We start from the raw sequence: 26074 nt of genomic DNA, 5'->3' as shown, positions 1-26074 counted from the left end.
TCCAGTCTCTCATTTTTAAAGCTCATGATGTGGCACTGGCTTTGCCCACATGGTCTATGCTTTTGAGATTTCAGACTTTAACACCCATTTGTGTTAAGTCTGTAATCTCCCAACTTAACATTTTTTTAGATGACCAGATACTGTGTGATTACATGATGTTATAATAAATGCAAATGGAAGAGGTGAATTGTACCCAATTAGTTTTAAAGTTTATTCCACAGGCTAAACTGTCAAACATTACAAAGTTTTCATTGCTACACATACACACTAGTAATGGGGAGTGCAGATCATGTGTGGTTGCTAAAATTCAGTACACCAAGGCATGAAAACTATGACTGGAAAAACAGAGGGCCTGAATGACTTAATTCATACACACAGTGTGCTTATTCATTTCGGTGCAAAGAGAGATGGGACCTTTGTGCCAAATAGTGAGCTTACTGCTCTCTGCAGGTCTCACAGGGAACATGAGCCAATTCGATTGGTACATACTGAGAGTCAGAAAACCTAATAAATACTTTTCATAGGTAACACGCAACACAAGGCAGTACAATTCACAGTACCTCTTTTCACTGCTGTGCAGTTCACAAGTGCTGAGACCAAATTAGCTTTGCAAGTTGGCCGCACAACACCACAATGAAGAAGTTGCAGTGCAGCAAACAAACATAATTCAGCCAGGGATATGGAGAAATCAATTGTAAACACTGAAATAACTTCATTTTTGTCTTGTTTGATGTTTGATGTTTTTTTTTAAATAGTCCTAACCAGAAACAAACCAGTGCACAGAGAGCCTTTTCTGCACATAGTCTATTCTAAAAATCCACCCATTTCCCTCCTTCACTTCCCTCAATTGTCCACACAGTTCCAGGATAGCATATCAAGGTATGTTATCTAACCACAGATCCCCATTGTAATGCACTGCTTTAATCTGCCTCATGCTGACCAAGTAAACAATATCCTCTTCCACATCTTGTAGATATGGACAGGTGACGTAGATGAAATGTTGTACATGCCATATGTTAATACAGTGATTATAAGCAGGGGAAAGACTATGGTTACATGGCCTCTCTGTGAAATGTGTGGCATCCACATAATAGGCCATGTCAACTTTTACTGTCAGCGCTCACAGGCACCATGGGGCAACAGAGATGCTGTGCAGTGGGTGGTCACCATCTAAATGCTGAATGGCTATTTCTGGTTCCAAGATAAAACATGAAGATGATCAGGCATGATGAATGCACATTAAAGGGGAGTTCCTGCGATTCTTCACATAGACCTCTGTTCCACTGAGTAAAAAAAAAAAAGTGCTACCTAGCTTGAGTTGCTGCAGCTAACAGCAAGATCTTTGACAGCACTTACCTTGAGAAACAGATATCTATGTGAAAAATTGCCGGAGTTTTCTTTTAATCTGTCTAAGCAGAAAGTTGTGAGTAAAAATCAAACAGACGTCATAGAGAACTACTAACCAAATGAGAAAGAAGATGACATGTAACTTCAATGGCTAACAGGGAATTCAACAAAGGAACAACTGCACTGTGCGCTACTATAAATGGCTGGTACCTGAAATGAGCCTATAGTCCATCCCCCAGATAAGGGGTGTATCAAGCCGTTACATGCAGTTACTTATCCCCTTTGGCCCGACTCGCTTGCTTTCGGAGACACAATGCTGATTAATGTTTAATATCGGCAGTGCAGTAGGCTACCAGAAACCACCTGTCAGGAGGAGGCCATGGCTTCCATCTGCCGAGTCATGAAATTCAGCAATATGTATCCCAGAGGGGCCTGAGATGTGACACACCATGACGCAAAGATGCAGTGATTTGGTGCACTTTGGCCCTCTGGGACTGATTAGGGCCCCTGGTGGAATAAAAAAAAATAATGATGTATATATATTTCCCCAAGCTGATCAAATAGACTGCTACTGCCACTTCCTTTTAGATGTGTTCAGCCTCCCCACAGAGGCATGTTTTTGTACTGTACACTGAAAGTAAGCTTAAAGGAGAATTCCGGTGTGATATTGACCTAAAGTGTGTTGAAACATGATACCGAGTGTGAACGTATGTCTCATAGCCCATCTCGGCTTGTCCCCTGCACTCCAAAATCTGGTGCTAGTTAGCCGATGCTACCAACAGCTTTTTCAATGGTATGTATATCCATGCATTTCCACTGAATTATTTTTGGAATCTGATCTGATCTGATCTTTCTGGAAACTTCGTGAAGATACTGTCTGTATAAATCGTCTTGTAAGTAAACTACCAGTGCTTTTTTAAAGTTCTCAATGTCTCGTTTTAAATGTCAGGGCCCTCGGAAGTCTACCAATGAAGTGTGGAGATACATTGAGCCTCGTAAATGGTGTAAAACAATGATTTATTTGCATGGCTAGCCCGATGCCGAAGCACCACCATTGAAAAAGCTGTTGGTAGCATCGGCTAACTAGCGCCAGATTTTGGAGTGCAGGGGACAAGCCAAGATGGGCTATGAGACATACGTTCACACTCAGTATCATGTTTCAACTCACTTTAGGTCAATATCACACCGGAATTCTCCTTTAATGAAAGTGGGTTTAATTGTCTGTGACTGCTCTCATGCAGGTCATATATCTCACTTGTCTCTGATAGATAGATAGATATACTTTATTGATCCCTAGGGGAAATTCAAGGGGAAATTCTGAGTAATACCATTAGCTGCCATTAGAAGAGTGCTTCTCACCTTGCACAGATTTACAGGGGATGTAGAAATAATGGTACCGCCCAAGCTCTCTTGTTGAGAGTGTTACCTAATCATGAATACATTTCACTAAGTTGAGTTGCAAAGTTGAAAATGCTTTATTAAGACATAAATACCCAAATAAATAAATACACACACTGTGTAAATACAACAGTAAATAAAACTGCTGTACAATCGTGGCAGAATAAAATGATTGTCTCCAGAAATTCATAAAATTTATATTCAAGTGTACCAAAGATTAGGCCCTGGTATTCATTACCATCTTCTGAGATGCTGAAATACAATCATAATGGTTTTCTCAAAGAATCTGCAGCTAGTATTCTGAACATGTCTCTCCTTCTTTTCAGAGCCATTTGAAGGCACAGTCTTCACCAAGCCAAACACAAAGAGGTAGAAAATGTTTAGAATTATAACATTATAACAACAATGTGTAAGAATTATTGCCGTGTGTAGTTATTATTTCACTATGAACATCTCTGTAACTAAACTGCAAGGCACAAGGATTATTTTCTGGCATAACCAACCATCTGTCCAGACAGTGGCAGCCATTTCCGAGATAGCGGACAGAACCTTCCAGTATTAAATATGGCTGGTGGTGAATTACACTGTAGTAAGTGGTGTAATTAATAGTACATTGGTTTCAAAGACTCCAAAAAGAAAACTTGAGATTAAATAAGCACATACCCTTCGATCCCATAGAACATTTCCTCAGCAGAGTTTTGTTAAGACGCTAACTTTGCCCAGTTCTGTCGCTTTTCCTCAAGCTTCTCCTCTAGACATTTGATGAGGACGGGGTCCACTTTGGGGTCAAACTTGTTGGCAAACCAGTGTCCGTAGTTGAGGAGCCACCGTAGCTCGGCGGCCCCGTAGATGCACACGCTCCGCAAATGAGTGCCGGTGCATGCCGGATACAGGTTCCCCTCCAGGTAGCTCCACTTGACCAGCCGCGTCTTGCTCATCAGATCCGTCACGTCGGGCTGCGACCTGGCGATGGCACCTGGCGCCTCGGGCACCCTCACCAGCGAGGCCCAGAAGTGCTCGTCCGGGGAGTACGTGTCTGCCGACCACGCCAGGAAGTCCAGTGCCAGCTGGCTGCCAGTGGCGTAACTCACAAAGTCCCGGGACAGCACAAAGTATGCACTGCCGATAAACATCTCGATGCCGTGGGGAGGGGAGTCTTTGGCATGCGTGGTTCTGACTGGGATCTTCTGGTACTCATAAGGCATGTCCTTCAGCTCGTGCTGGAACTGGAAACGCTTCTTTTTCAGGTCGCTGGGCCGACTCGTCTCCAGCATGTTTGCACCGTTAAGCTTCTTCAATTCTGACACAAGCTCATAATTAGACTTCAATGGGAAATCTTGTCCACATAGATTGATGACGTACTTCCACTGGGCCGAGGAGTGGAGTAGGTCTGACAGGCAGTTCAGGTCTGCCTTTAGCCTAGTCACATGGGCATACTGCACGGACTCTAACTGACTAGCAATGAATACATTTGGAAAGCACTTAACAAGACTCTTTACTGCAGCGATGAAGGATTTGGAAGACTTCTGATCATAATGGATACAGTAGATGTTATGGGGTGCATAGATAGCACGCAGGATTCTCTCCACCATTGGAATGTTCTTATGTACAACTAAGGAGTAGGCAAGAGGAAACTGCCTCTCCTCCACCGATGCAGTTATCTCATTATAACCCCTTGCCTCATTGTACCTCGGACAGTCTGCTGTTAACTTGATAATACTCTCATCCTCCAAGTCCACTATAACTTTCCGCCTTATTTCTAAAGATTTGCCAATTTCCACTGGATCGAGCTGATATATGGCCAAGCAGTCAATGTCAGGCTTGTCAGCCTGGGCGCTTATGGGGACTGAAGTTATTCCATAAGGCTCAATGTAAAAGGTATTCTTTTCTACTACCTTGATGTGGACGAGCTTCAGTACACACATAATTAGTATGGAGAAAGAAAAAATGAGGCATTTCTTTTTCAACTTCTTTCGGACAGACCTTCTTCTTATCATTCTGGGGAAAGGGAACAAAAATCAATGTGATGTATGTTTTAAGACATCTAGCCTATCATGTCCCAAGAGTGTGTTGGACAAAATGTTTTAGGCTACTAGGCTGAAGTTCCATTCAGTGGTAGGCCTACCCTTAAATTGTGTTTTGCATAGATTAAGGCTGGCATCAATTTAAACATAACAATTCATGCCAACGCTTTGTACTTTGGCAGTTAGCATGACGAACATATCATGTTCAGAATTTACATAGGCTGTGTGAAGAGGGAAGTTGGAGACCATAAGCAGTAGGCTAGTAATGCATTGCTTACCTTGCACTCTTACACGGTTTGAAACTTTGTCACATGCCATTAAAAACTTGCGTCTTGCCTTCAGACAACCTGAGTACAGACAGATACATCTAAGATTGGCTTAAATCTTGTAGCCTAACTTCTTATCAGTTTTACTGTTCAGGTAACCCGATCATAAGGATATATGAAACTGATAAATAGTAATAATAGCCTAGTAGGCTAAGCCTATTGCTTTGGAGAAGAGTGTCACATACCCTTTACTATAGCCTATCTATAACATTGATACACGACCAAGTAGGCTAGATAATAATCGCTCACAACACATCAAGAAAATAATTAAGATAGGCTACTGACAAATCTTGCCCCGCCAGACCTGGGAAAGCAGTAGTATAGACTAGTCTAAAACTAAACGCAAAGTAGACATAATTCGAAAGTTGAAGTTCCACATTATAGGACCGTTTTTTTTTTTAAACAATAGCCTAAGTAGGCTTAGCCTACTAGGATATAACTAAGCAACCTAAACATAATCAACCATGAAGGTACAAAACTGAAAATATCAAATCAGTAAAAGCTGGAAAACGCTACTTACAGACATCGTGTCCGGACTCATGACTTGATCCACTCATGAAAGAAGCGAGTTGACAAATTAAGGACTCGAAGTGCCTGGTTGTGACTTCAGCAGTGGGAGGTGTGGCAAAGAGGCGAACTGCAGTTTCGACGAAGTGCGTCCTTTCCACCTACTGCCGTTACTCCTTTATCTACAATGTTCACTAACGCGTGTGAAATAAACCATGACCTGTGAAGACATGTTTCACTATCTTCACCCTTAACAAAATGACGACGCATCAGCTCTGCACAATGTATGGACCTTGTTCTCACATATGTCCGATCAACTAACGGAAGTTTTGGTCAAATGCCAGATGTATAAAAGTAGGCTACTTCAAATATCAAAAGGTAGGCCTATTTGTTCGTTTTGAAACATCATCATCATCATCAAACAAGAATCATAAATCAACATCATCAATATTTTTTATTCATATTCATCAATCTCGTCAGTACAACTGAAAATGTTTCTATTTAAAAAGTAAATACAAATGAATACTATTGTAAAACATTAAATGCTCAATCATCTGAACAGAGATGTTGACTCATAGGCCCCAGTCCTCAAACTTTGTGATAACCTCCCAATACTGATCAATGATGTGCGTAGGTGCAAACTCATCATTGGATATCAGCTGGATGGATTTGATCTCCATGTAATTCCCACTGATATTTTTCTTGATCTCTGTGTCAAAAAAGAGAGAAAAGAGCACTGTCATCTTCAACCAACCAGTGTTGTTTAACCAGTTTATTGCAACTGCGTCCAAGTGTTAATGTTTATTTATATGTCATTGTCAAGAATCATCCAGTTGAAGCATTCACAAATATCTAGTCAGAGATGGACTGATTAAGTCATGAATCACTGATGGACCTTTTGGCTGTGATGCAAGAGGGTCTGGTTCATTGGCATTCAGACTTGCAGCCTGGGCACTCCCTGCATCATCAACAGTCACATAAGCACTGAGGGACCTGGATCTGAAGGTTATCTGTACACGCAAGCACACACACGCACGCACGTGCACACACACAAACACATGAACACACACACACACACACAATTTACAGACAGTGACAGATTATTTATGCAAAATAAATATTAGTCTCCTTGTTACATATCCTGGTTTAACTAATTTCTTGGCATGCATCTTGCAACTGGCTTTGATGTGATCATTTCGGTAAGACTGGGGTGACTATGGCCTAGCTGTTTGCGTGGCTCTGCAGTGCACCTCTAAATAATTCATTTCCAAAAGCTCTCCTTTGCACTGTCTGCATAGACTCGCACTGACAGCATCACTTGGACTTGGAGAACTGCAACATAAAAGCACACTCTAGTGTTAACTGCAATACCCTTTTGACTTCCCCACGCCATTTTTAGCTACGCATTCAACTATGACACTTACTGCACACACTTGATCAGCTAAATGGAGAATTACACCATCTCCGATATATCCACATGACCTATACCTAATCTGACGGTATAAATAGACAGGATTAATAACCTTTTCCCACGCATATGCTGAAGACACAGGAATGTTGTTTCCTAGAATGGACTCAACCCACTGCTCGGGGGTAACAAAGTCTTTGCCATGTATGTCTCGGATGGAGCCGCCCTGGAGAAGGGATGCTTGGTGACAGGAGCCCTGGAAATGACATCACACACAAGAGTCTTGCACCTGTTCTTAAAATATGACTGCAAGCTAAAAAGAGAACAGTGGCAAAGGATCAGAGCCTACAGGTGCATCTAAACAATTTTTTTCTTTTTTTACTGGAATTTGTTTAAAACAGTGAAACTTTGATATAATCTATCTTCATTAAATGTAAAAGTGACATATTTCAAGGACTTTTCTATGATATTCTAATTTTCTGAGATGCACCTGTAAAGCAAGAGAATGGGCTTTTCTCAATACAAAGTACGCTAAAGAACGGTCTCCCGTTCTTGAAAGTTCGAACTTGAAAAGTTAAGATCGTGAGTCCAGACAGAACGCGAGGACACAGGACGCTCAATTTGCAGTTTGAGACAGCAGCGTTCTTGCCAACGGCAGCTTCTCTCGGAACAGCTCAGGAGTCTAGTTATTTACCTATTGCTCTATTGGTCTACCCAGTATTTCTGACATTTACAATAAAATATATAATTCACTAGCTTGTTTAAGTTTGTTTCTCATTGATTTTTTAAAATTAAATATTAATAACAATATATTCACTTGCCGATGGCGGGAACAACGTTTGAAGTTCGCAGTTTAAGTGACAGTTATAGCCTAAACATGGATCGGATTGTAGCAGCAATTATGATAGGTAGGCCTATTATGTATCAATGCTGCCATTTCTCTTATGTGAGTGTCACGGCTGAGCTGACGTAATGCATTGTGGAATCTTCAAGCCACCAAGTCACCACCCGATGCATCCTTGATAACACCAACGATTCGAGAACATTTCCGGGAATGCGTTCTTGAATAAATGCGAACTTGTGAATTGGAACAGTACTTCGGCGGTGATTGATGACGTTTCAGAACAATTTTCAAGTTCATGAGAACACAAGTATAGAAAAGAACGCATATTGATAAAAGCCCAATATCTTACTGTGCCTTTAATGTACCTTTAGTTTGAACTCCAGTGCATTCTCTGCCGGTGTAAGGATTCCTTGTCTTATGAGGCTAGCAAGCTGGTTGGTCTGCTTTCCACAGCCCTCGTAACCTTCTGAAGCACTGCTACCCTGTGTTTCTGATGCTCTGTCTTGCTGAATGTCTTTTGTGCCATGGCTGGTGTAAACTGAGGCCAAAGACATGCCCTTGGCACCTCCAGCATCTTCAGGGCCAGTGCTGGATTTCAAACAGCGCTTCTTGGTTTTTGACGTTACTGATTTTACCCCAGGGCCACTGCTGGCACTTCCAGTTTTGAGCATTGGGGTCACGTGGTGTGACGTGCCCACATTGCCCTGTGCCAGCGTCAGAGGGTTTCCAGGCAGCTCCAGGTCAGCCAGGCTCGTTTGAGAACTGTCTGTGGAATGGGGGGGTGTTGAACATCTACGTTTGGGATCGGGCTGTTTGTAAGATGCTGCAGGGACACTCAATGAGGGGAGGCCAACAAAGGCAAAGCTCTGCCCTCCATGGCTGACCACAACAATGCCCGACTGGCCCTGTGAAAGGGCTGTGGGTAGCGATACGGTGTAGACTGGAGCTGTTATGCGGTCTGTTGACAAGCTTGAAAGATCAGTCCCAGACAAGAATTTGGTGGTTTGGTACGTGAGGCCACCTCCTCCTTTCTGTTGTGTTTTTATGTCTGTGGGTGCTGGTCCAGGGGGAGTGGAAACAACGTTACCTATCGTGGGATCCTTTGTGACAGCATGGTTGTTCAGACTGCCAGTTACAAAGGCAGTGGGGTTTGTCTTTTTGGAGGCAGCAGGTTTTGAAACTTTCTGACGTTCAAGTCCTGATCGACCTTTCGGAGTTTGGACCTTGAGTTTTAACTCGCTCTGCTTCTGTAGAAGGCCCAAGAGGCGTTTTTGACGGGAGGCCAGAGCTGTGAGGCTCTCTCTCAAAGTGCCCTGTTCAAATGAGTCGGGAGCCATCCTGGTATGAGAAAAAAAGTACAGAGCATGCAACATTTATGGCAGTTTACTCACGCTCACACAACAGAGAGAAAACAGGTACTTCACACAGATGAACGTCAAGAATAACAGTCCAGGGGGTAAAAACAAATTGCTTCCAAATGTGTTAACTCCTCCAAGACCACTATTTTCTAGAATGGTCGAGAACATATGTTCTGTGCTACACTGTTCTTGGATGACACTGAATAATTTAACGAAGGCCGCACCCTATACCTGTACTTATTTGTGAGGTCATCTTTAGCCGATTGTTGTTTAATAAGCACTTCGTTCAACTTGGTCTGCATCTGTGACCATTTCTCCATGAATTTGTCTGTGGAAAAAAAATATATAAATTCATTTTTATTTTCCAACTGATATGAAAATATCATTTATAATTAACACAAGGGGTTAGCAACCCATTCCATCAAGGGCCTGTATCTTTCGCATGTGTGTGTTGTCAACAAGCTGCCACACCTCCTTTCACTCATGTCATCAACTGGTATCAGGTATCAAATAATTAAATGTTATCTGGTCTAGTGCTGCCAAATGCATGGCTGACAAACCTTACCTTAAACAATCCAACCAACAAATATAAACAGCATAACAAGTGTAGAAATCTGGGGTATTTCTGTATGTATTCTGATGTGTTCATCTGTGTTACTTTTGTGTTACTTTTGTGTGTAGTAGAGACGTGGAGAGGTACATGCCATTATTTCACTCCCTAGTTCTAATCCTTAGGCGCCTGTGTGGCTGCACATAGGATTTACCATCAACAGGTCAGACTGCCATGTTCATGGCCGTAGTGATAGCATGGGCAGAATGAGATATCGCCTTGTTATTCTGTTTTCAGGGCTAGTACTTTTCCTAGCTATGGCTGGTACCTTCCACGTTGGCATGATTTACGTTGATATGATTTTAGTATAACAGGCTTTGTCTCAGGTTTGGACTTGGAGACGGATCGAGGAAGCGACTCGGGGAGCATCTTATGCCAAGACGCTCAGCAGCAGCCCGCTTCTACTAACTACCACACCTGTTAGACTCTGTGCAGTTTTACTGTTTGAGACTTAGCCTGTGCTCGGTTAGTGAGTGTTGTACCATCTACAATAAATTCTTTTAATCGCCGATCCTGATCCAGCAGTCAAGCTTTATTGGCCATCTTCAGTACAGACATCAGAACTAAAACACAACGCAAAACGATCGTGAATCCAACACAAGCAAACATCAACATAGATAGACCCCCTGACCTTGGGAGTTCTTTATGAACTTGGTATGATAGGCATGAGGAAAGACTTATATAGGCATGTAGGCAATGTTGTGCCTGAACGCGTTCATTGAACGATAGTTCCATGAACTCGTTCATATTTTGGGCGAACGTGAACTGAACATACTGTATTACTGCCTGATGAACGTTACTGTAAAGCGTAGAGCCTTTCAGGCGAAAACCCGGCTAAAACACACCGTAAACGGGCATTAATATGTAGCGGGAAAAACACCCAATCTGGCAACACCAGCCACCGGTGTTGCACCGCCGCAGAGATGAGTTGGACTCTCTCTCACTACACATGAATGATTGGGGTCACCAAACGTTTGTGACATCAAAATAAGGTCACCTGCCAAAAAAGGTTGGAAACCCCTGGGAATCCATTGAGGGTTGAATAAATTACAAGCATAACTATAATCATATGAACATAAATGTGTGCATTGGTACAGAAAATATGTCTAAATATTGTGGCCAAAGCTTAGCAAATATTTAAAAACTTGGGTGTGCATTTATGTCAGGTCTGCTTTCTGAAGCTATATTACCATGGCTCCATGTGATAATGTAAACAATATTCAAACCTATTTTTTACAGTCTATGATTCGAACCAAAAACAACTGCACCCTAGAAGCACTTTTTAAACTTCAAAATTCAGTTTTTGCTCCTTTCCTCACCCCATGCCACCTTCTATCCATTCCCAACTGGCATCACCCCCCCCCCCCCCTCTCTCTTCAGGCCACTCTGAATGCAACAGTGTGGAAACATTAGAATATCAGTCTTTTGCTTGATGTTTAAGAATGGACAATTAACCATTTCTGATCTGAATGGCAAATCAAGAAATATTGACCAATCTCTTGCAGGCAAGTGTGACAAACATCCAGTATATTAGCATCATAAAATTATAGCTGATTGATAAAGCAACACCAAAGAACTTTCCCTCTGTCGCACGGACGCTATTTGTTTATCCAGCACCGGCTTTGCAAATAATGATTTCCACCGACAAGGTAGAATATGTTGCATGATTTATGAAAGTACGATGTATTACGACATCAGATGCAAGTCCAATTTGTAGTGTCTTATGTCTCATTCCATCAAACTACTGATCCGCTACCCCATCTGGCAAACTTACATAGTGCGGTTATAGCTGATAGAGGGCTGCAAATCGAATGCAGAAGTGCCATTCACCCTGTTACAAGTTGATGAACCACTGAAATGATGGAAACATTATTTTAAGGTACAAAAAACTCTGGTGTTGCTTTAAGATTCTGGAGGAAAAGATCAGGCAGTGTGCCGAGAGACCTGCCCCAATAGGCGGCATTGGACCATTAAACCACACAATGATCCAAAACATACAGCCAAACAAGGCAAGAAATGGTTAACAGAGAACAATATCAACATTTTAGAGTGGCCCAGCGAGAGTCCAAACCTTAATCCGTCAACAAAGTGAGCACAAGGCCAGAGTGATGGCAAAGGATCGTTCCTGCCTCAAATCCCAGATTTCTGCCAAAAAGGTGTGGTCTACAATCATTGTGGAGACATGGAGAGGCTTGGTAGGTATTATAAGAACCATTTTGAAAGCTGTGAATGCAAATAAAGATGTTTCCACTGAATATTTGAAAAGGGTATAAATAATTTTGGACATGCCATTTTTTATAAAAAAGATGAAAACGCTTCTTTTTTGATTTCATGTTTCTACCACATTGTCTTACAACCTTTAGCCATGTGGCAGTGTCATTTCCAGTCAGAACAAACATATTGGTCAAGAGAAAAATCAACATTAAATCAAAATTGGCCAGGGATATGAATAATATTTGTTCTTAACTGTATAAAGTATTTTTATTTGATTTTGAAAAAAGTATTTTGATTTTGAAAAATATGCAGCCATTTTCTTCAACTCCAAGTACAAATTAAATAAAAAATAAAAAATACATTACTCCAAAAAATACTAATGACAAAATACTATTTTGTGTTTGAACTACGTATTTTAAAAACATATCCTATCATAAATACTACTCATCCCTGTCTGGGAGTTCATATAAAATGATTTTATTGTAATGGTAAGATCCAATGGTGATGTTCAAAAATGTAGTAACAAAATGGTAAGATATGGTATCAATTCCAGGTTATTAGCCTGAAACATCTTAAATTACATTATTAACATGGGTTGGGTAATAGAATGTGGTGTATGTGGATGTGCATGAAATTCACCTTTTTCTTCAGAATGAGCTAACTGCCAGCCTGACAAGTCTTTCTGCTTTCTTTCAACCTCATCTAGTATGGCCATGATGGAGTCTGTGTGAGCTGCCTTGTTGAGACAGACCTAAGGAATGCACACCATTTGAGGACATTAGATAAATTATACTAAACCATAAAAGACTCCAAACTTCCAATGCCTATTCAATGGAGACATTTGTATTTCTGCCATATTTGGTTACTTGTAAAGCACTTTAAACTGCACACACACACACACAATCAAAGGTGCTACATAAATAAAGTTGATGTTATTATAGTTCTAATGATCTCTATGGATACTACAGTATATGGGTACTGTATACCACACTCACAGTGCTTTTCATGGTGGTAATTCTGCTGGGCTCCTGGTCCTTTGGGTCTTCCTCTGGTTTGCGCTGAGGGCTTACGGGAGAGTGGTTTGGTTTCACCTGGTATGTGCACTCTGACTCGGAGACATGGAAAATCAAATTTACCGGAACGCTGGAAATAAACCTTCTCAGTAGTGTGGGGGCAGCATCACCCGCACTTAAGCCACTTCATTTTGATGCTTACATTCTAAGCCTACAACTCCCCACTATCACTAAATACTCATAAAACCGTACATATATTGCTTCGGTGCTAACTTCAGACAAGACATTGCAATGACCAAGATAAGAGCTTAAAAGTAAAGGTAGTAAAATTACACTGAAAATAGATGGTTAAAAGAAGAACCTGCCAACATTTAATTAGTTGATTTTCAGGATAGAAAGAAAAGCCTACCATAAAGACCACAGCCTGCTGAAAACATTTATTTTGTCTGTGTGATAGTAGCCTAAGAGCCTTTTTATAATATTGCTGTTAATACACTGCATATATCTATATTGTTTTTACTACTTTTATAATGTTACTGCTACTACACTGCACATATCTGTACATGTTGTTCATACATTGTTCATACTGTATATCCATGTCTATTCTGCTTTTAAAAGGTTACTGCTAATAAATTGCACATATTTATATTTCATTAATATTACTGTAAACCATACCACTTTAACTGTATACTACTGTCTACACTGCACTATATGTCTTATAATGTTGCACCACCTGTATATACTACATATCACATTGCACTTTTCTGCTTTTTTACACTGCTGGTTAGACGCAAACTGCATTTCATTGTCTGTGTACCTGTACTCTGCACAATGACAATAAAGTTGAGTCTAATCTAATCTAATAGGATGGCTTTTACTTTTTACTTGGCCATTGTAGTAAATATCCAAAAAGGCCTATGTACTACTGAGCAGCAGAAGCCATTGTGAAATAGACACTAAGCATGTAGTGTGTGAAAGTTGGTACATGTATGTTACAAAACACATGAATGAGTCTAACTCCAAGTCATGGAAATTTGTCTTAATTAGTATTATAGCCTAGCCTAGAAATCTAGACGCGCCCCTAGCGGCAGCAAATTACATTGGCTGCCAGGGCTAGTCTAGCAACTCTCCGTTGGCTTGTGAGCTCCAGAAATTGAAACTTAATCAGGCCAATGAAATCGTGTATAGAGTCGTTAGGTGGGCTTAACATAATGATTGATGGCAGAGTTGCAACGGTTTGGCTTGAATTCCCTGGTACTTGAAAACAAATTAAGATGGATGTTGCTGTTGGCGAACAGTGTGACACGAGTTAAAGGAGAATTCCGGTGTGATATTGACCTAAAGTGTATTGAAACATGATACCGAGTGTGAACGTATGTCTCATAGCCCATCTCGGCTTGTCCCCTGCACTCCAAAATCTGGCGCTAGTTAGCCGATGCTACCAACAGCTTTTTCAATAGTGGTGCTTCGGCATCGGGCTAGCCATGCAAATAAATCACTGTTTTACACCCATTTACGAGGCTCAATGTATCTCCACACTTCATTGGTAGACTTCCGAGGGCCCTGACATTTAAAATGAGACATTGAGAACTTTGAAAAAGCACTGGTAGTTTACTTACAAGACGATTTATACAGACAGTATCTTCACGAAGTTTAGCGTTTGCAGCCATCTTGAATTTAGTCACGATAAGTCGAGCAACGAGTAAGAATGAACAGGTATGATAAGGGATCAGATTCCAAAAATAATTCAGTGGAAATGCATGGATTCCAGTTTCTTCCAGTAGCAGCAACTGGATACATTGAGCCTCGTAAATTTTGTTTTTTTTAGGAGCCTCGTATTTTGTTGGTAGCATCGGCTAACTAGCGCCAGATTTTGGAGTGCAGGGGACAAGCCGAGATGGGCTATGAGTTTGTCTGTGGAAAAAAAATATATAAATTCATTTTTATTTTCCAACTGATATGAAAATATCATTTATAATTAACACAAGGGGTTAGCAACCCATTCCATCAAGGGCCTGTATCTTTCCCATGTGTGTGTTGTCAACAAGCTGCCACACCTCCTTTCACTCATGTCATCAACTGGTATCAGGTATCAAATAATTAAATGTTATCTGGTCTAGTGCTGCCAAATGCATGGCTGACAAACCTTACCTTAAACAATCCAACCAACAAATATAAACAGCATAACAAGTGTAGAAATCTGGGGTATTTCTGTATGTATTCTGATGTGTTCATCTGTGTTACTTTTGTGTTACTTTTGTGTGTAGTAGAGACGTGGAGAGGTACATGCCATTATTTCACTCCCTAGTTCTAATCCTTAGGCGCCTGTGTGGCTGCACATAGGATTTACCATCAACAGGTCAGACTGCCATGTTCATGGCCGTAGTGATAGCATGGGCAGAATGAGATATCGCCTTGTTATTCTGTTTTCAGGGCTAGTACTTTTCCTAGCTATGGCTGGTACCTTCCACGTTGGCATGATTTACGTTGATATGATTTTAGTATAACAGGCTTTGTCTCAGGTTTGGACTTGGAGACGGATCGAGGAAGCGACTCGGGGAGCATCTTATGCCAAGACGCTCAGCAGCAGCCCGCTTCTACTAACTACCACACCTGTTAGACTCTGTGCAGTTTTACTGTTTGAGACTTAGCCTGTGCTCGGTTAGTGAGTGTTGTACCATCTACAATAAATTCTTTTAATCACCGATCCTGATCCAGCAGTCAAGCTTTATTGACCATCTTCAGTACAGACATCAGAACTAAAACACAACTCAAAACGATCGTGAATCCAACACAAGCAAACATCAACATAGATAGACCCCCTGACCTTGGGAGTTCTTTATGAACTTGGTATGATAGGCATGAGGAAAGACTTATATAGGCATGTAGGCAATGTTGTGCCTGAACGCGTTCATGGAACGATAGTTCCATGAACTCGTTCATATTTTGGGCGAACGTGAACTGAACATACTGTATTACTGCCTGATGAACGTTACTGTAAACTCGTAACTATAGATCGTTTCTATAGAGCCTTTCAGGCGAAAACCCGGCTAAAACACACCGTAAACGGGCATTAATATGTAGCGGGAAAAACACCCAATCTGGCAACACCAGCCACCGGTGTTGCACCGCCGCAGAGATGAGTTGGACTCTCTCTCACTACACATGAATGATTGGGGTCACCAAACGTTTGTGACATCAAAATAAGGTCACCTGCCAAAAAAGGTTGGAAACCCCTGGGAATCCATTGAGGGTTGAATAAATTACAAGCATAACTATAATCATATGAACATAAATGTGTGCATTGGTACAGAAAATATGTCTAAATATTGTGGCCAAAGCTTAGCAAATATTTAAAAACTTGGGTGTGCATTTATGTCAGGTCTGCTTTCTGAAGCTATATTACCATGGCTCCATGTGATAATGTAAACAATATTCAAACCTATTTTTTACAGTCTATGATTCGAACCAAAAACAACTGCACCCTAGAAGCACTTTTTAAACTTCAAAATTCAGTTTTTGCTCCTTTCCTCACCCCATGCCACCTTCTATCCATTCCCAACTGGCATCACCCCCCCCCCCCCCCCCTCTCTCTTCAGGCCACTCTGAATGCAACAGTGTGGAAACATTAGAATATCAGTCTTTTGCTTGATGTTTAAGAATGGACAATTAACCATTTCTGATCTGAATGGCAAATCAAGAAATATTGACCAATCTCTTGCAGGCAAGTGTGACAAACATCCAGTATATTAGCATCATAAAATTATAGCTGATTGATAAAGCAACACCAAAGAACTTTCCCTCTGTCGCACGGACGCTATTTGTTTATCCAGCACCGGCTTTGCAAATAATGATTTCCACCGACAAGGTAGAATATGTTGCATGATTTATGAAAGTACGATGTATTACGACATCAGATGCAAGTCCAATTTGTAGTGTCTTATGTCTCATTCCATCAAACTACTGATCCGCTACCCCATCTGGCAAACTTACATAGTGCGGTTATAGCTGATAGAGGGCTGCAAATCGAATGCAGAAGTGCCATTCACCCTGTTACAAGTTGATGAACCACTGAAATGATGGAAACATTATTTTAAGGTACAAAAAACTCTGGTGTTGCTTTAAGATTCTGGAGGAAAAGATCAGGCAGTGTGCCGAGAGACCTGCCCCAATAGGCGGCATTGGACCATTAAACCACACAATGATCCAAAACATACAGCCAAACAAGGCAAGAAATGGTTAACAGAGAACAATATCAACATTTTAGAGTGGCCCAGCGAGAGTCCAAACCTTAATCCGTCAACAAAGTGAGCACAAGGCCAGAGTGATGGCAAAGGATCGTTCCTGCCTCAAATCCCAGATTTCTGCCAAAAAGGTGTGGTCTACAATCATTGTGGAGACATGGAGAGGCTTGGTAGGTATTATAAGAACCATTTTGAAAGCTGTGAATGCAAATAAAGATGTTTCCACTGAATATTTGAAAAGGGTATAAATAATTTTGGACATGCCATTTTTTATAAAAAAGATGAAAACGCTTCTTTTTTGATTTCATGTTTCTACCACATTGTCTTACAACCTTTAGCCATGTGGCAGTGTCATTTCCAGTCAGAACAAACATATTGGTCAAGAGAAAAATCAACATTAAATCAAAATTGGCCAGGGATATGAATAATATTTGTTCTTAACTGTATAAAGTATTTTTATTTGATTTTGAAAAAAGTATTTTGATTTTGAAAAATATGCAGCCATTTTCTTCAACTCCAAGTACAAATTAAATAAAAAATAAAAAATACATTACTCCAAAAAATACTAATGACAAAATACTATTTTGTGTTTGAACTACGTATTTTAAAAACATATCCTATCATAAATACTACTCATCCCTGTCTGGGAGTTCATATAAAATGATTTTATTGTAATGGTAAGATCCAATGGTGATGTTCAAAAATGTAGTAACAAAATGGTAAGATATGGTATCAATTCCAGGTTATTAGCCTGAAACATCTTAAATTACATTATTAACATGGGTTGGGTAATAGAATGTGGTGTATGTGGATGTGCATGAAATTCACCTTTTTCTTCAGAATGAGCTAACTGCCAGCCTGACAAGTCTTTCTGCTTTCTTTCAACCTCATCTAGTATGGCCATGATGGAGTCTGTGTGAGCTGCCTTGTTGAGACAGACCTAAGGAATGCACACCATTTGAGGACATTAGATAAATTATACTAAACCATAAAAGACTCCAAACTTCCAATGCCTATTCAATGGAGACATTTGTATTTCTGCCATATTTGGTTACTTGTAAAGCACTTTAAACTGCACACACACACACACAATCAAAGGTGCTACATAAATAAAGTTGATGTTATTATAGTTCTAATGATCTCTATGGATACTACAGTATATGGGTACTGTATACCACACTCACAGTGCTTTTCATGGTGGTAATTCTGCTGGGCTCCTGGTCCTTTGGGTCTTCCTCTGGTTTGCGCTGAGGGCTTACGGGAGAGTGGTTTGGTTTCACCTGGTATGTGCACTCTGACTCGGAGACATGGAAAATCAAATTTACCGGAACGCTGGAAATAAACCTTCTCAGTAGTGTGGGGGCAGCATCACCCGCACTTAAGCCACTTCATTTTGATGCTTACATTCTAAGCCTACAACTCCCCACTATCACTAAATACTCATAAAACCGTACATATATTGCTTCGGTGCTAACTTCAGACAAGACATTGCAATGACCAAGATAAGAGCTTAAAAGTAAAGGTAGTAAAATTACACTGAAAATAGATGGTTAAAAGAAGAACCTGCCAACATTTAATTAGTTGATTTTCAGGATAGAAAGAAAAGCCTACCATAAAGACCACAGCCTGCTGAAAACATTTATTTTGTCTGTGTGATAGTAGCCTAAGAGCCTTTTTATAATATTGCTGTTAATACACTGCATATATCTATATTGTTTTTACTACTTTTATAATGTTACTGCTACTACACTGCACATATCTGTACATGTTGTTCATACATTGTTCATACTGTATATCCATGTCTATTCTGCTTTTAAAAGGTTACTGCTAATAAATTGCACATATTTATATTTCATTAATATTACTGTAAACCATACCACTTTAACTGTATACTACTGTCTACACTGCACTATATGTCTTATAATGTTGCACCACCTGTATATACTACATATCACATTGCACTTTTCTGCTTTTTTACACTGCTGGTTAGACGCAAACTGCATTTCATTGTCTGTGTACCTGTACTCTGCACAATGACAATAAAGTTGAGTCTAATCTAATCTAATAGGATGGCTTTTACTTTTTACTTGGCCATTGTAGTAAATATCCAAAAAGGCCTATGTACTACTGAGCAGCAGAAGCCATTGTGAAATAGACACTAAGCATGTAGTGTGTGAAAGTTGGTACATGTATGTTACAAAACACATGAATGAGTCTAACTCCAAGTCATGGAAATTTGTCTTAATTAGTATTATAGCCTAGCCTAGAAATCTAGACGCGCCCCTAGCGGCAGCAAATTACATTGGCTGCCAGGGCTAGTCTAGCAACTCTCCGTTGGCTTGTGAGCTCCAGAAATTGAAACTTAATCAGGCCAATGAAATCGTGTATAGAGTCGTTAGGTGGGCTTAACATAATGATTGATGGCAGAGTTGCAACGGTTTGGCTTGAATTCCCTGCTACTTGAAAACAAATTAAGATGGATGTTGCTGTTGGCGAACAGTGTGACACGAGTTAAAGGAGAATTCCGGTGTGATATTGACCTAAAGTGTATTGAAACATGATACCGAGTGTGAACGTATGTCTCATAGCCCATCTCGGCTTGTCCCCTGCACTCCAAAATCTGGCGCTAGTTAGCCGATGCTACCAACAGCTTTTTCAATAGTGGTGCTTCGGCATCGGGCTAGCCATGCAAATAAATCACTGTTTTACACCCATTTACGAGGCTCAATGTATCTCCACACTTCATTGGTAGACTTCCGAGGGCCCTGACATTTAAAATGAGACATTGAGAACTTTGAAAAAGCACTGGTAGTTTACTTACAAGACGATTTATACAGACAGTATCTTCACGAAGTTTAGCGTTTGCAGCCATCTTGAATTTAGTCACGATAAGTCGAGCAACGAGTAAGAATGAACAGGTATGATAAGGGATCAGATTCCAAAAATAATTCAGTGGAAATGCATGGATTCCAGTTTCTTCCAGTAGCAGCAACTGGATACATTGAGCCTCGTAAATTTTGTTTTTTTTACGAGCCTCGTATTTTGTTGGTAGCATCGGCTAACTAGCGCCAGATTTTGGAGTGCAGGGGACAAGCCGAGATGGGCTATGAGACATACGTTCACTCGGTATCATGTTTCAATACACTTTAGGTCAATATCACACCGGAATTCTCCTTTAAGCTTTTATTAAGTTGGCAAACGTTTGAACTAGCCAACTAGCTCCGCTGGTGGGAAACGCATGGGACTCATAGCGCTGCTGCTGTCCTATTGCGTGCAGAGGGAATTTGAAAGACAACTGATTATCCCGCCCCTCGGACTGAGCACTGCGAACGGTGAGTGCCCAGACCCTACATTTTAATGTGGCTCTGGCTTGTCAGGCTAATTATAGCCTAAAAATACACAGATAGGCATAGGACAGAGATGTGCTCTCTGTAGAAAAAGGTCGTCTGGGCACGGCAAGTGCAGTCAGAGAAACGTTTCCCTGTCCATCAGCTATTTATTTTCCATAACTCAGGTTTTTACTAACCAGCAGTCTGTCAGTCAGCTCTTTATTTTGCTTATAACTCAGATTTTTCAGTTTGTTTTGCTGCCATCTGAGGAATATGGCAGTTATAGACCGTTAAAAATAAGATAAAAACAGGATATTGTGTGTGTATGCAGGCATATACTCATTCATTATAATGAACGTAATCTCTTACTCACGGAAATCACACCATACATATAATATTATGCTATTTATGTATTTATTTAACTCGGCCCATCCATAGCCTACCGTTCTTTTTTATAGAGACCTCCACAAAGATCAGATTTTAATTCGAACCCTGTGGTCAGGTAAATTCACTGTAGCCTCTGTTTCTCTCTTCCCTCTCACAGTAAAAACAACAGTAGTCACCATGAGTAGGCTGATGGCGACGCACAACTCGGCGCACTGGAGATCCCTTGAACGTCGAGAGCACCTCTTTGATGTCTTCACGCCACGCCAAGTCCAAGGCGCTCTTTCCCTGAGCATTTCTATCGTTAGGGTTTGCTCCATTCTGTAGAAGAAGCTTTACTACCTGTTGAATAATAATAATAGTTAGTTGAATAATAATAATAGCAATGATTATTGCCTCATATCGCTGTAATCATTAACTCCAATAATTTTGGATGTCATATTAGTAAGAATAATGCAGACTTAGGTAGAACAATGCAAAAGAAGAATAACTTCGGACCAATTATGCAAAGAAGGCTTCATTCAGCAACTATGAAATAGCCTGTTAGACTGCAGCCTGACTGCTATCTTGCTATTTTACCATCTACAATAAATTACTTTATTAACAATCCTGATCCACCCATCAAGTTTTATTTGGATGCAACTTTGATACAACTCCATGACAAGCCAGTTAGGGCACGAAGACGGCACACGTCATCATCACCATTAAAACAAACGAGACACTCTTACTGCGCGTCTGTTTTCACAGAGGCTTTTGGGATTAATGCAACTGCTGACAGTCTGGGTTGGGGAACGGCTGGTGTAAAGGTCATGGGTGTAGTAACCATACAGTACCTCAGACCAGCCAGATACCACGGCATCATGCAAAGCTGTCAGTCCCTCAGGTCCACGGCTGGTAACGTCAGCGCCGGCGCACAGCAACTCCTCCACCACGGCGGTGAAGCCTCCAGCACTGGCCTCGTGCAGGGCCGTCCACCCTGCCCACAGGAGCGCGTCAGTCAATCAACCAACAGCGCCAACGTCTCACAAGTCCACTAATGACACGCAGGTGAACTATGCAGTGTGTGAACTATTTGAACGTCATACAGTGCAATAGCAATAACATGTCACTCTCAGAAGACTCAAATGTGAATGGACCAGTTTATAATACATGAATTAAAATAAATCCTCGACTAAAAGCTCAAAGCTTTTTTTTTTGTCAATGAAGATTTTATGTTCTCTTTTAGTCTATGTAAGTGTCACTAGGCCAAATGTGGTGAAAACGGCCCAATGACTGGCAAATGTTTGTGCAATTAAGCTGGAAGATGACGATCTAGTGACAGATGCTGGTCTTACATTGCAGCGCTGTAACACACTAACCTGCATAGTCTGCAAGATTTAAATCTATACCAGCCTCGATCAGAGCTTTGACTGAGGCCAAGTCCCCTCTCTTGGATGCTCGGTGCAGCTGAGTCTCTCCCAATCCATTTCTCTTATGAATAGTTCTCATGTTTACCTTCGCATTTTCCACAGGGACTAGCATTGACATACATATTGAATAAGATAAAGAGAGAGAGATAAATGAGAACATACGAACACAATGAAACCATCTGTCGTGGCACAGAGCATACACATGACTATGCCAGGGTCAACATTGAGCTCGAGTGAGAAACAAGTACCTTTATCCACTGGTGAGTCATACTGGGTCCTAACTGTTTTGCTCAGCTGCCATTGTTTCCAACTGCCCTGTGATTTTGTTGACACGCTCTGCCTCTTCTTTTGTTTTGGTGTCTTAGCCTTGCGTTTTGGCACACTCTGGCTAGTGACAGAGGTGTTAGTGGTGGTAGCATTGGTCCCAGTGATAATACCACTGAATGTCTCTGATTCGCTGCCATTAGGAAGCAAATTTTCATTCCCATTTTCGATGTCATTCTGACTACAAGACCTTGGACAGAGGCTGGGGTTTGTTGGCTCAATCTCGGTAATAATATCATGCCTCAACTTGTTGGCATGGGTGTACTCAGACTCAGATATCATGGTGCAGTCAGAATCACTGGAGCAGTTGAGTTCATCTGCTTTGGTTTTAGTTTGGATTTGACCAGTGATTGTGACACCGTTTGCCTCAGTGAAAGCTGAATTCCCCAGATCTCCCCTCATGCTGGTATCGGAGGGTAGTAGGAGACCACTGGGTCCCTCGCACGGCACATCACACAAATTCCTGCCAGGCGTGTTTTCACTGACTACTCCCTGGCTCACATATTTCCCAATGAGTTCAAACCGACTGAGCATGGTTGCATCTGACGAGTCCACAGACTGATGGCTGCTCATTGGTGTACCAGGGGCATTCCTGCTGCTAGGTTGAAAACAGACACTCTGATCAGTCTTATTCTTTTCTGTTCCCTCAAAAAAACATGTTGCGGCAGATTCATTAAACTGGTTTGTCTGTGCGTGACATTTAACGTCACGCTTCATTGACTGTGAGGGAGAAATGCAAATATTTATTTGGCTATTAAAAGCATGAGTTGTGTTTCTTTGTGTTTCAGGGCCATCAGACAGACAGTACTTTGACCTGTGTGAGTTTTGCGATGCCTCCCCTTTGTAGGTTTTATCCAGGTGTGGCAGGCCAGTGTGTGATATCTGAAGGCTAGGTGTAATTTCTGAGGGCTCGCCGTGTGCTTCAGACCTGGCATTCCAAGGTGTTGGCCGTTCTTCGGGACACCATGCCACTGTCTGCATTTCTTCATTCTGCTTGCATTTTCTGATCGCTCCTGTCAGAAGGGACGGAGAGTCGCTGTCGCATAAATCAGATGACTCGGCCACGGATGACCCAATAAGCCCTACTGATTTAGCATGTTCAACGGGCTCGTAAACTTCCCTTGCACAGGAAGTACTTTGCTTTACTGTGTCTGTGTGAAACGCAAGTAAAGACACACTGCACTCCTCTGTGTTGTCCAAAACGCATACATCTGTAGCATCTTTGAAACCGAAATCGTCAGTTCTGCTTTCCACAGTTTCTGCTTTCCACGCACTTTCTGAGTGTTGGGTAACACTGTCACAACCTTCAAGCATTATGTAGTCTGTAGCCGTTAAGCAGACTTCCTCATCATTTGTAGGATTCTCTTGACCTTGACAGAAAGTGAAATAATTTCCTGCACACTTCCCCCACACATCCCCTGAGACTTTCTGTGTCCTGAGTGACTCATATTTCATCTTGTCGTGGCCTACAACTCTAACGCACATATATTTGTTTCCTACTGAATTTTGACATGTTTCGGTATAAATTCCTGTGCAAAGGTCAGAGGTCATCTCCATGGCAACTTCTCCTAGTTGCTCCTCCCTGATGGGTCTAAGGGGGTGCATCACACTCATGTTAGTTAAAATCTCATTATCACCCTGGCCTGCCTCTGCTTCAGCCAGGCTCTTCTGTGTAGGCCTACGAGGCTTCACGTTCAGGTCCATACATTCAGTGTGTCTCCCTCCTTTTTCATCTGTTAACAGCAACTCTGTTTTTCCATTGGTTGGAGAGAAGACACCAGAGCTTTCGATAGCATTTCCTGACTCGCTCTTATCTGAGCGGATGGTGTCGCGCTGGGGAATGTTCAAAGGGCTGTTCTGTTTCCCGCTGTCAGTGATTTTCATCTTTTTTTCAGCTGGCACGCCACAAACTGAGAGCGCCGCCTGGTCGTCTTGACAATCATTGCTGCATGAGTCCTCAGTGGTGCCTTGGAATGCAGCTGGTTCATTCTCCTCCACGTATGAGGTCTCGGCAGGGCAGCCGCCAGGGGACTTCTGGGTGGAACACAAAATTGAGGGAAAGGAAAACAAAGGGAGAAAAAGACCAAAAACAAAACAACTTAAAATGTGCACCATTTAATTCCTACTCTGGGGGCCTAATCTTAACAACGGGCAAAGTGTACTCACTGAACAAAGTATCTCGTGCACGATCTAAAGCTATCGTGTGGCATGTGGGAGCATTGAAGCTGATCAACCGATGTCATATAAGATTGTGCCTCGTTACTAAATTAGCTTTGGGTAGACTTAAAGAGGAACTGAAACGGACAGAATTTAAGTTGACAACATGTTGGTTATTAATATTGTAAATAAATTAATCTATAAATAATAATAAAAGCACAACATATATCACATTTCCCTCCACGCACTGAAGTTTACGTTTGTTGTTGTCAGAGCGCAGCGATGTTCGATTACGTCACTGGCATGGTACGTTATAGACCTCTCCGGTCCCGCCTCCGAAACGTTATAGACCTCTCCAGTCCCGCCTCCGAAACATCTGTGTCCACCCAACTTCCGGTCGTGTGCACAAAGTGAATCTCTGTGCAACCTTGTTTTTTACCCCCCCCCCCCCCCCCGAACATCCCTTTTTGTTACAAACTGGAAAATAGTATGCGAAATGGTTACATATCTGATAGAGAAAGGGAGTTCAAAGGTGAGATGATCTCAGTTAAGTGAGGTGAAACGTGATTACAGAACACTTGACTTGACTTGCACAATAATCCTCTCTTGAGCTATCACTTCCTAGATGTGAGAATTGCAGAGTTGCAGAATACTATGGAATTCTAAAAGCAGATGTAGATTGAGAAACTACGCACTGCCTTCTCTCTCCACCCCGTAGCATTTGATCAGTGCTCTTTTTTAAGTTGAACTAGGGTAGTACTTAACTATCAGCTACTATACTGTTCACTTATGTGATCATTCAATAATCAAACAATCATCAATCAGTATTCAAACCAAAACAATTGTACCCTTGACTAAGCTATGACACTTTTTAACCAGATAAGTCATATATTAGTCCTTTGAGGCCTAGGTGACTTCCAGTGAAATTTTACTATTAAGCTCTTTGGTTATTGTAAAGGCCATCTATTATGCTAGGCTATATCGTTTTCAAGACAGTATAGGCCAGGGGTGCCATCACTTGTGTAAAAGTAGTATTGCCAAATTTCTTGCCAAGCCCAATGTGTTGTATTTATTATATCAGAGACAATAGATTCAGAATGGGTCATGCAGGAAGCCTACCGATTTTCTTTGGGATTGCCTCTATTACATTGTAACGGGCTAGTCTAGCAACTCTCCGC

The 26074-nt window shown here is 41.3% G+C and overlaps 2 protein-coding genes across 9 annotated transcripts in view; both read right to left on the bottom strand.

Moving 5' to 3' along the window:
* Positions 1 to 2798: 2798 nt before the first annotated feature.
* Positions 2799 to 5700, bottom strand: gcnt4a (glucosaminyl (N-acetyl) transferase 4a). Its single transcript, XM_042070829.1, has 3 exons — positions 5616 to 5700; positions 5048 to 5116; positions 2799 to 4743 (listed from the first exon to the last, which is right to left on the bottom strand). The coding sequence occupies exon 3, from the start codon at positions 4740 to 4742 to the stop codon at positions 3447 to 3449; it is 1296 nt and encodes a 431-aa protein (XP_041926763.1). The 5' UTR covers position 4743; positions 5048 to 5116; positions 5616 to 5700; the 3' UTR covers positions 2799 to 3446.
* A 337-nt stretch (positions 5701 to 6037) lies between these two features.
* ankrd31 (ankyrin repeat domain 31) overlaps positions 6038 to 26074 on the bottom strand; it is a 40538-nt gene continuing 20501 nt past the window's right edge. For 4 of the 8 annotated variants that reach the window (XM_042069557.1, XM_042069555.1, XM_042069558.1 and 1 more), the window contains 13 exons: positions 22664 to 24773; positions 22365 to 22520; positions 21840 to 21982; positions 21186 to 21348; positions 18478 to 18587; positions 18122 to 18233; positions 13032 to 13141; positions 12676 to 12787; positions 9444 to 9540; positions 8220 to 9192; positions 7126 to 7266; positions 6498 to 6612; positions 6038 to 6311 (listed from right to left, as the gene is read on the bottom strand). In XM_042069557.1, coding sequence (XP_041925491.1) covers positions 6175 to 6311; positions 6498 to 6612; positions 7126 to 7266; positions 8220 to 9192; positions 9444 to 9540; positions 12676 to 12787; positions 13032 to 13141; positions 18122 to 18233; positions 18478 to 18587; positions 21186 to 21348; positions 21840 to 21982; positions 22365 to 22520; positions 22664 to 24773 — 4479 coding nt within the window. In that variant the 3' untranslated portion in view covers positions 6038 to 6174. Of the gene's footprint in view, positions 6312 to 6497; positions 6935 to 7125; positions 7267 to 8219; positions 9193 to 9443; positions 9541 to 12675; positions 12788 to 13031; positions 13142 to 18121; positions 18234 to 18477; positions 18588 to 21185; positions 21349 to 21839; positions 21983 to 22364; positions 22521 to 22663; positions 24774 to 26074 lie in introns of those variants that run through there. The other 4 variants (XM_042069559.1, XM_042069556.1, XR_006024831.1 and 1 more) reach the window with 4 other exon arrangements.

The sequence above is a fragment of the Alosa sapidissima genome, chromosome 18, assembly GCF_018492685.1.
Source record: "Alosa sapidissima isolate fAloSap1 chromosome 18, fAloSap1.pri, whole genome shotgun sequence".
NCBI lineage: Eukaryota > Metazoa > Chordata > Actinopteri > Clupeiformes > Clupeidae > Alosa > Alosa sapidissima.
Note: the sequence above shows the minus strand (reverse complement) of the source record. Positions and strands in the feature narration are given on the sequence as shown.

What these genes read in the sequence shown, in the direction of transcription:
- gcnt4a (XM_042070829.1), bottom strand. Translation starts at nt 4,742, where the DNA reads ATGATAAGAAGAAGGTCTGTCCGAAAGAAGTTGAAAAAGAAATGCCTC.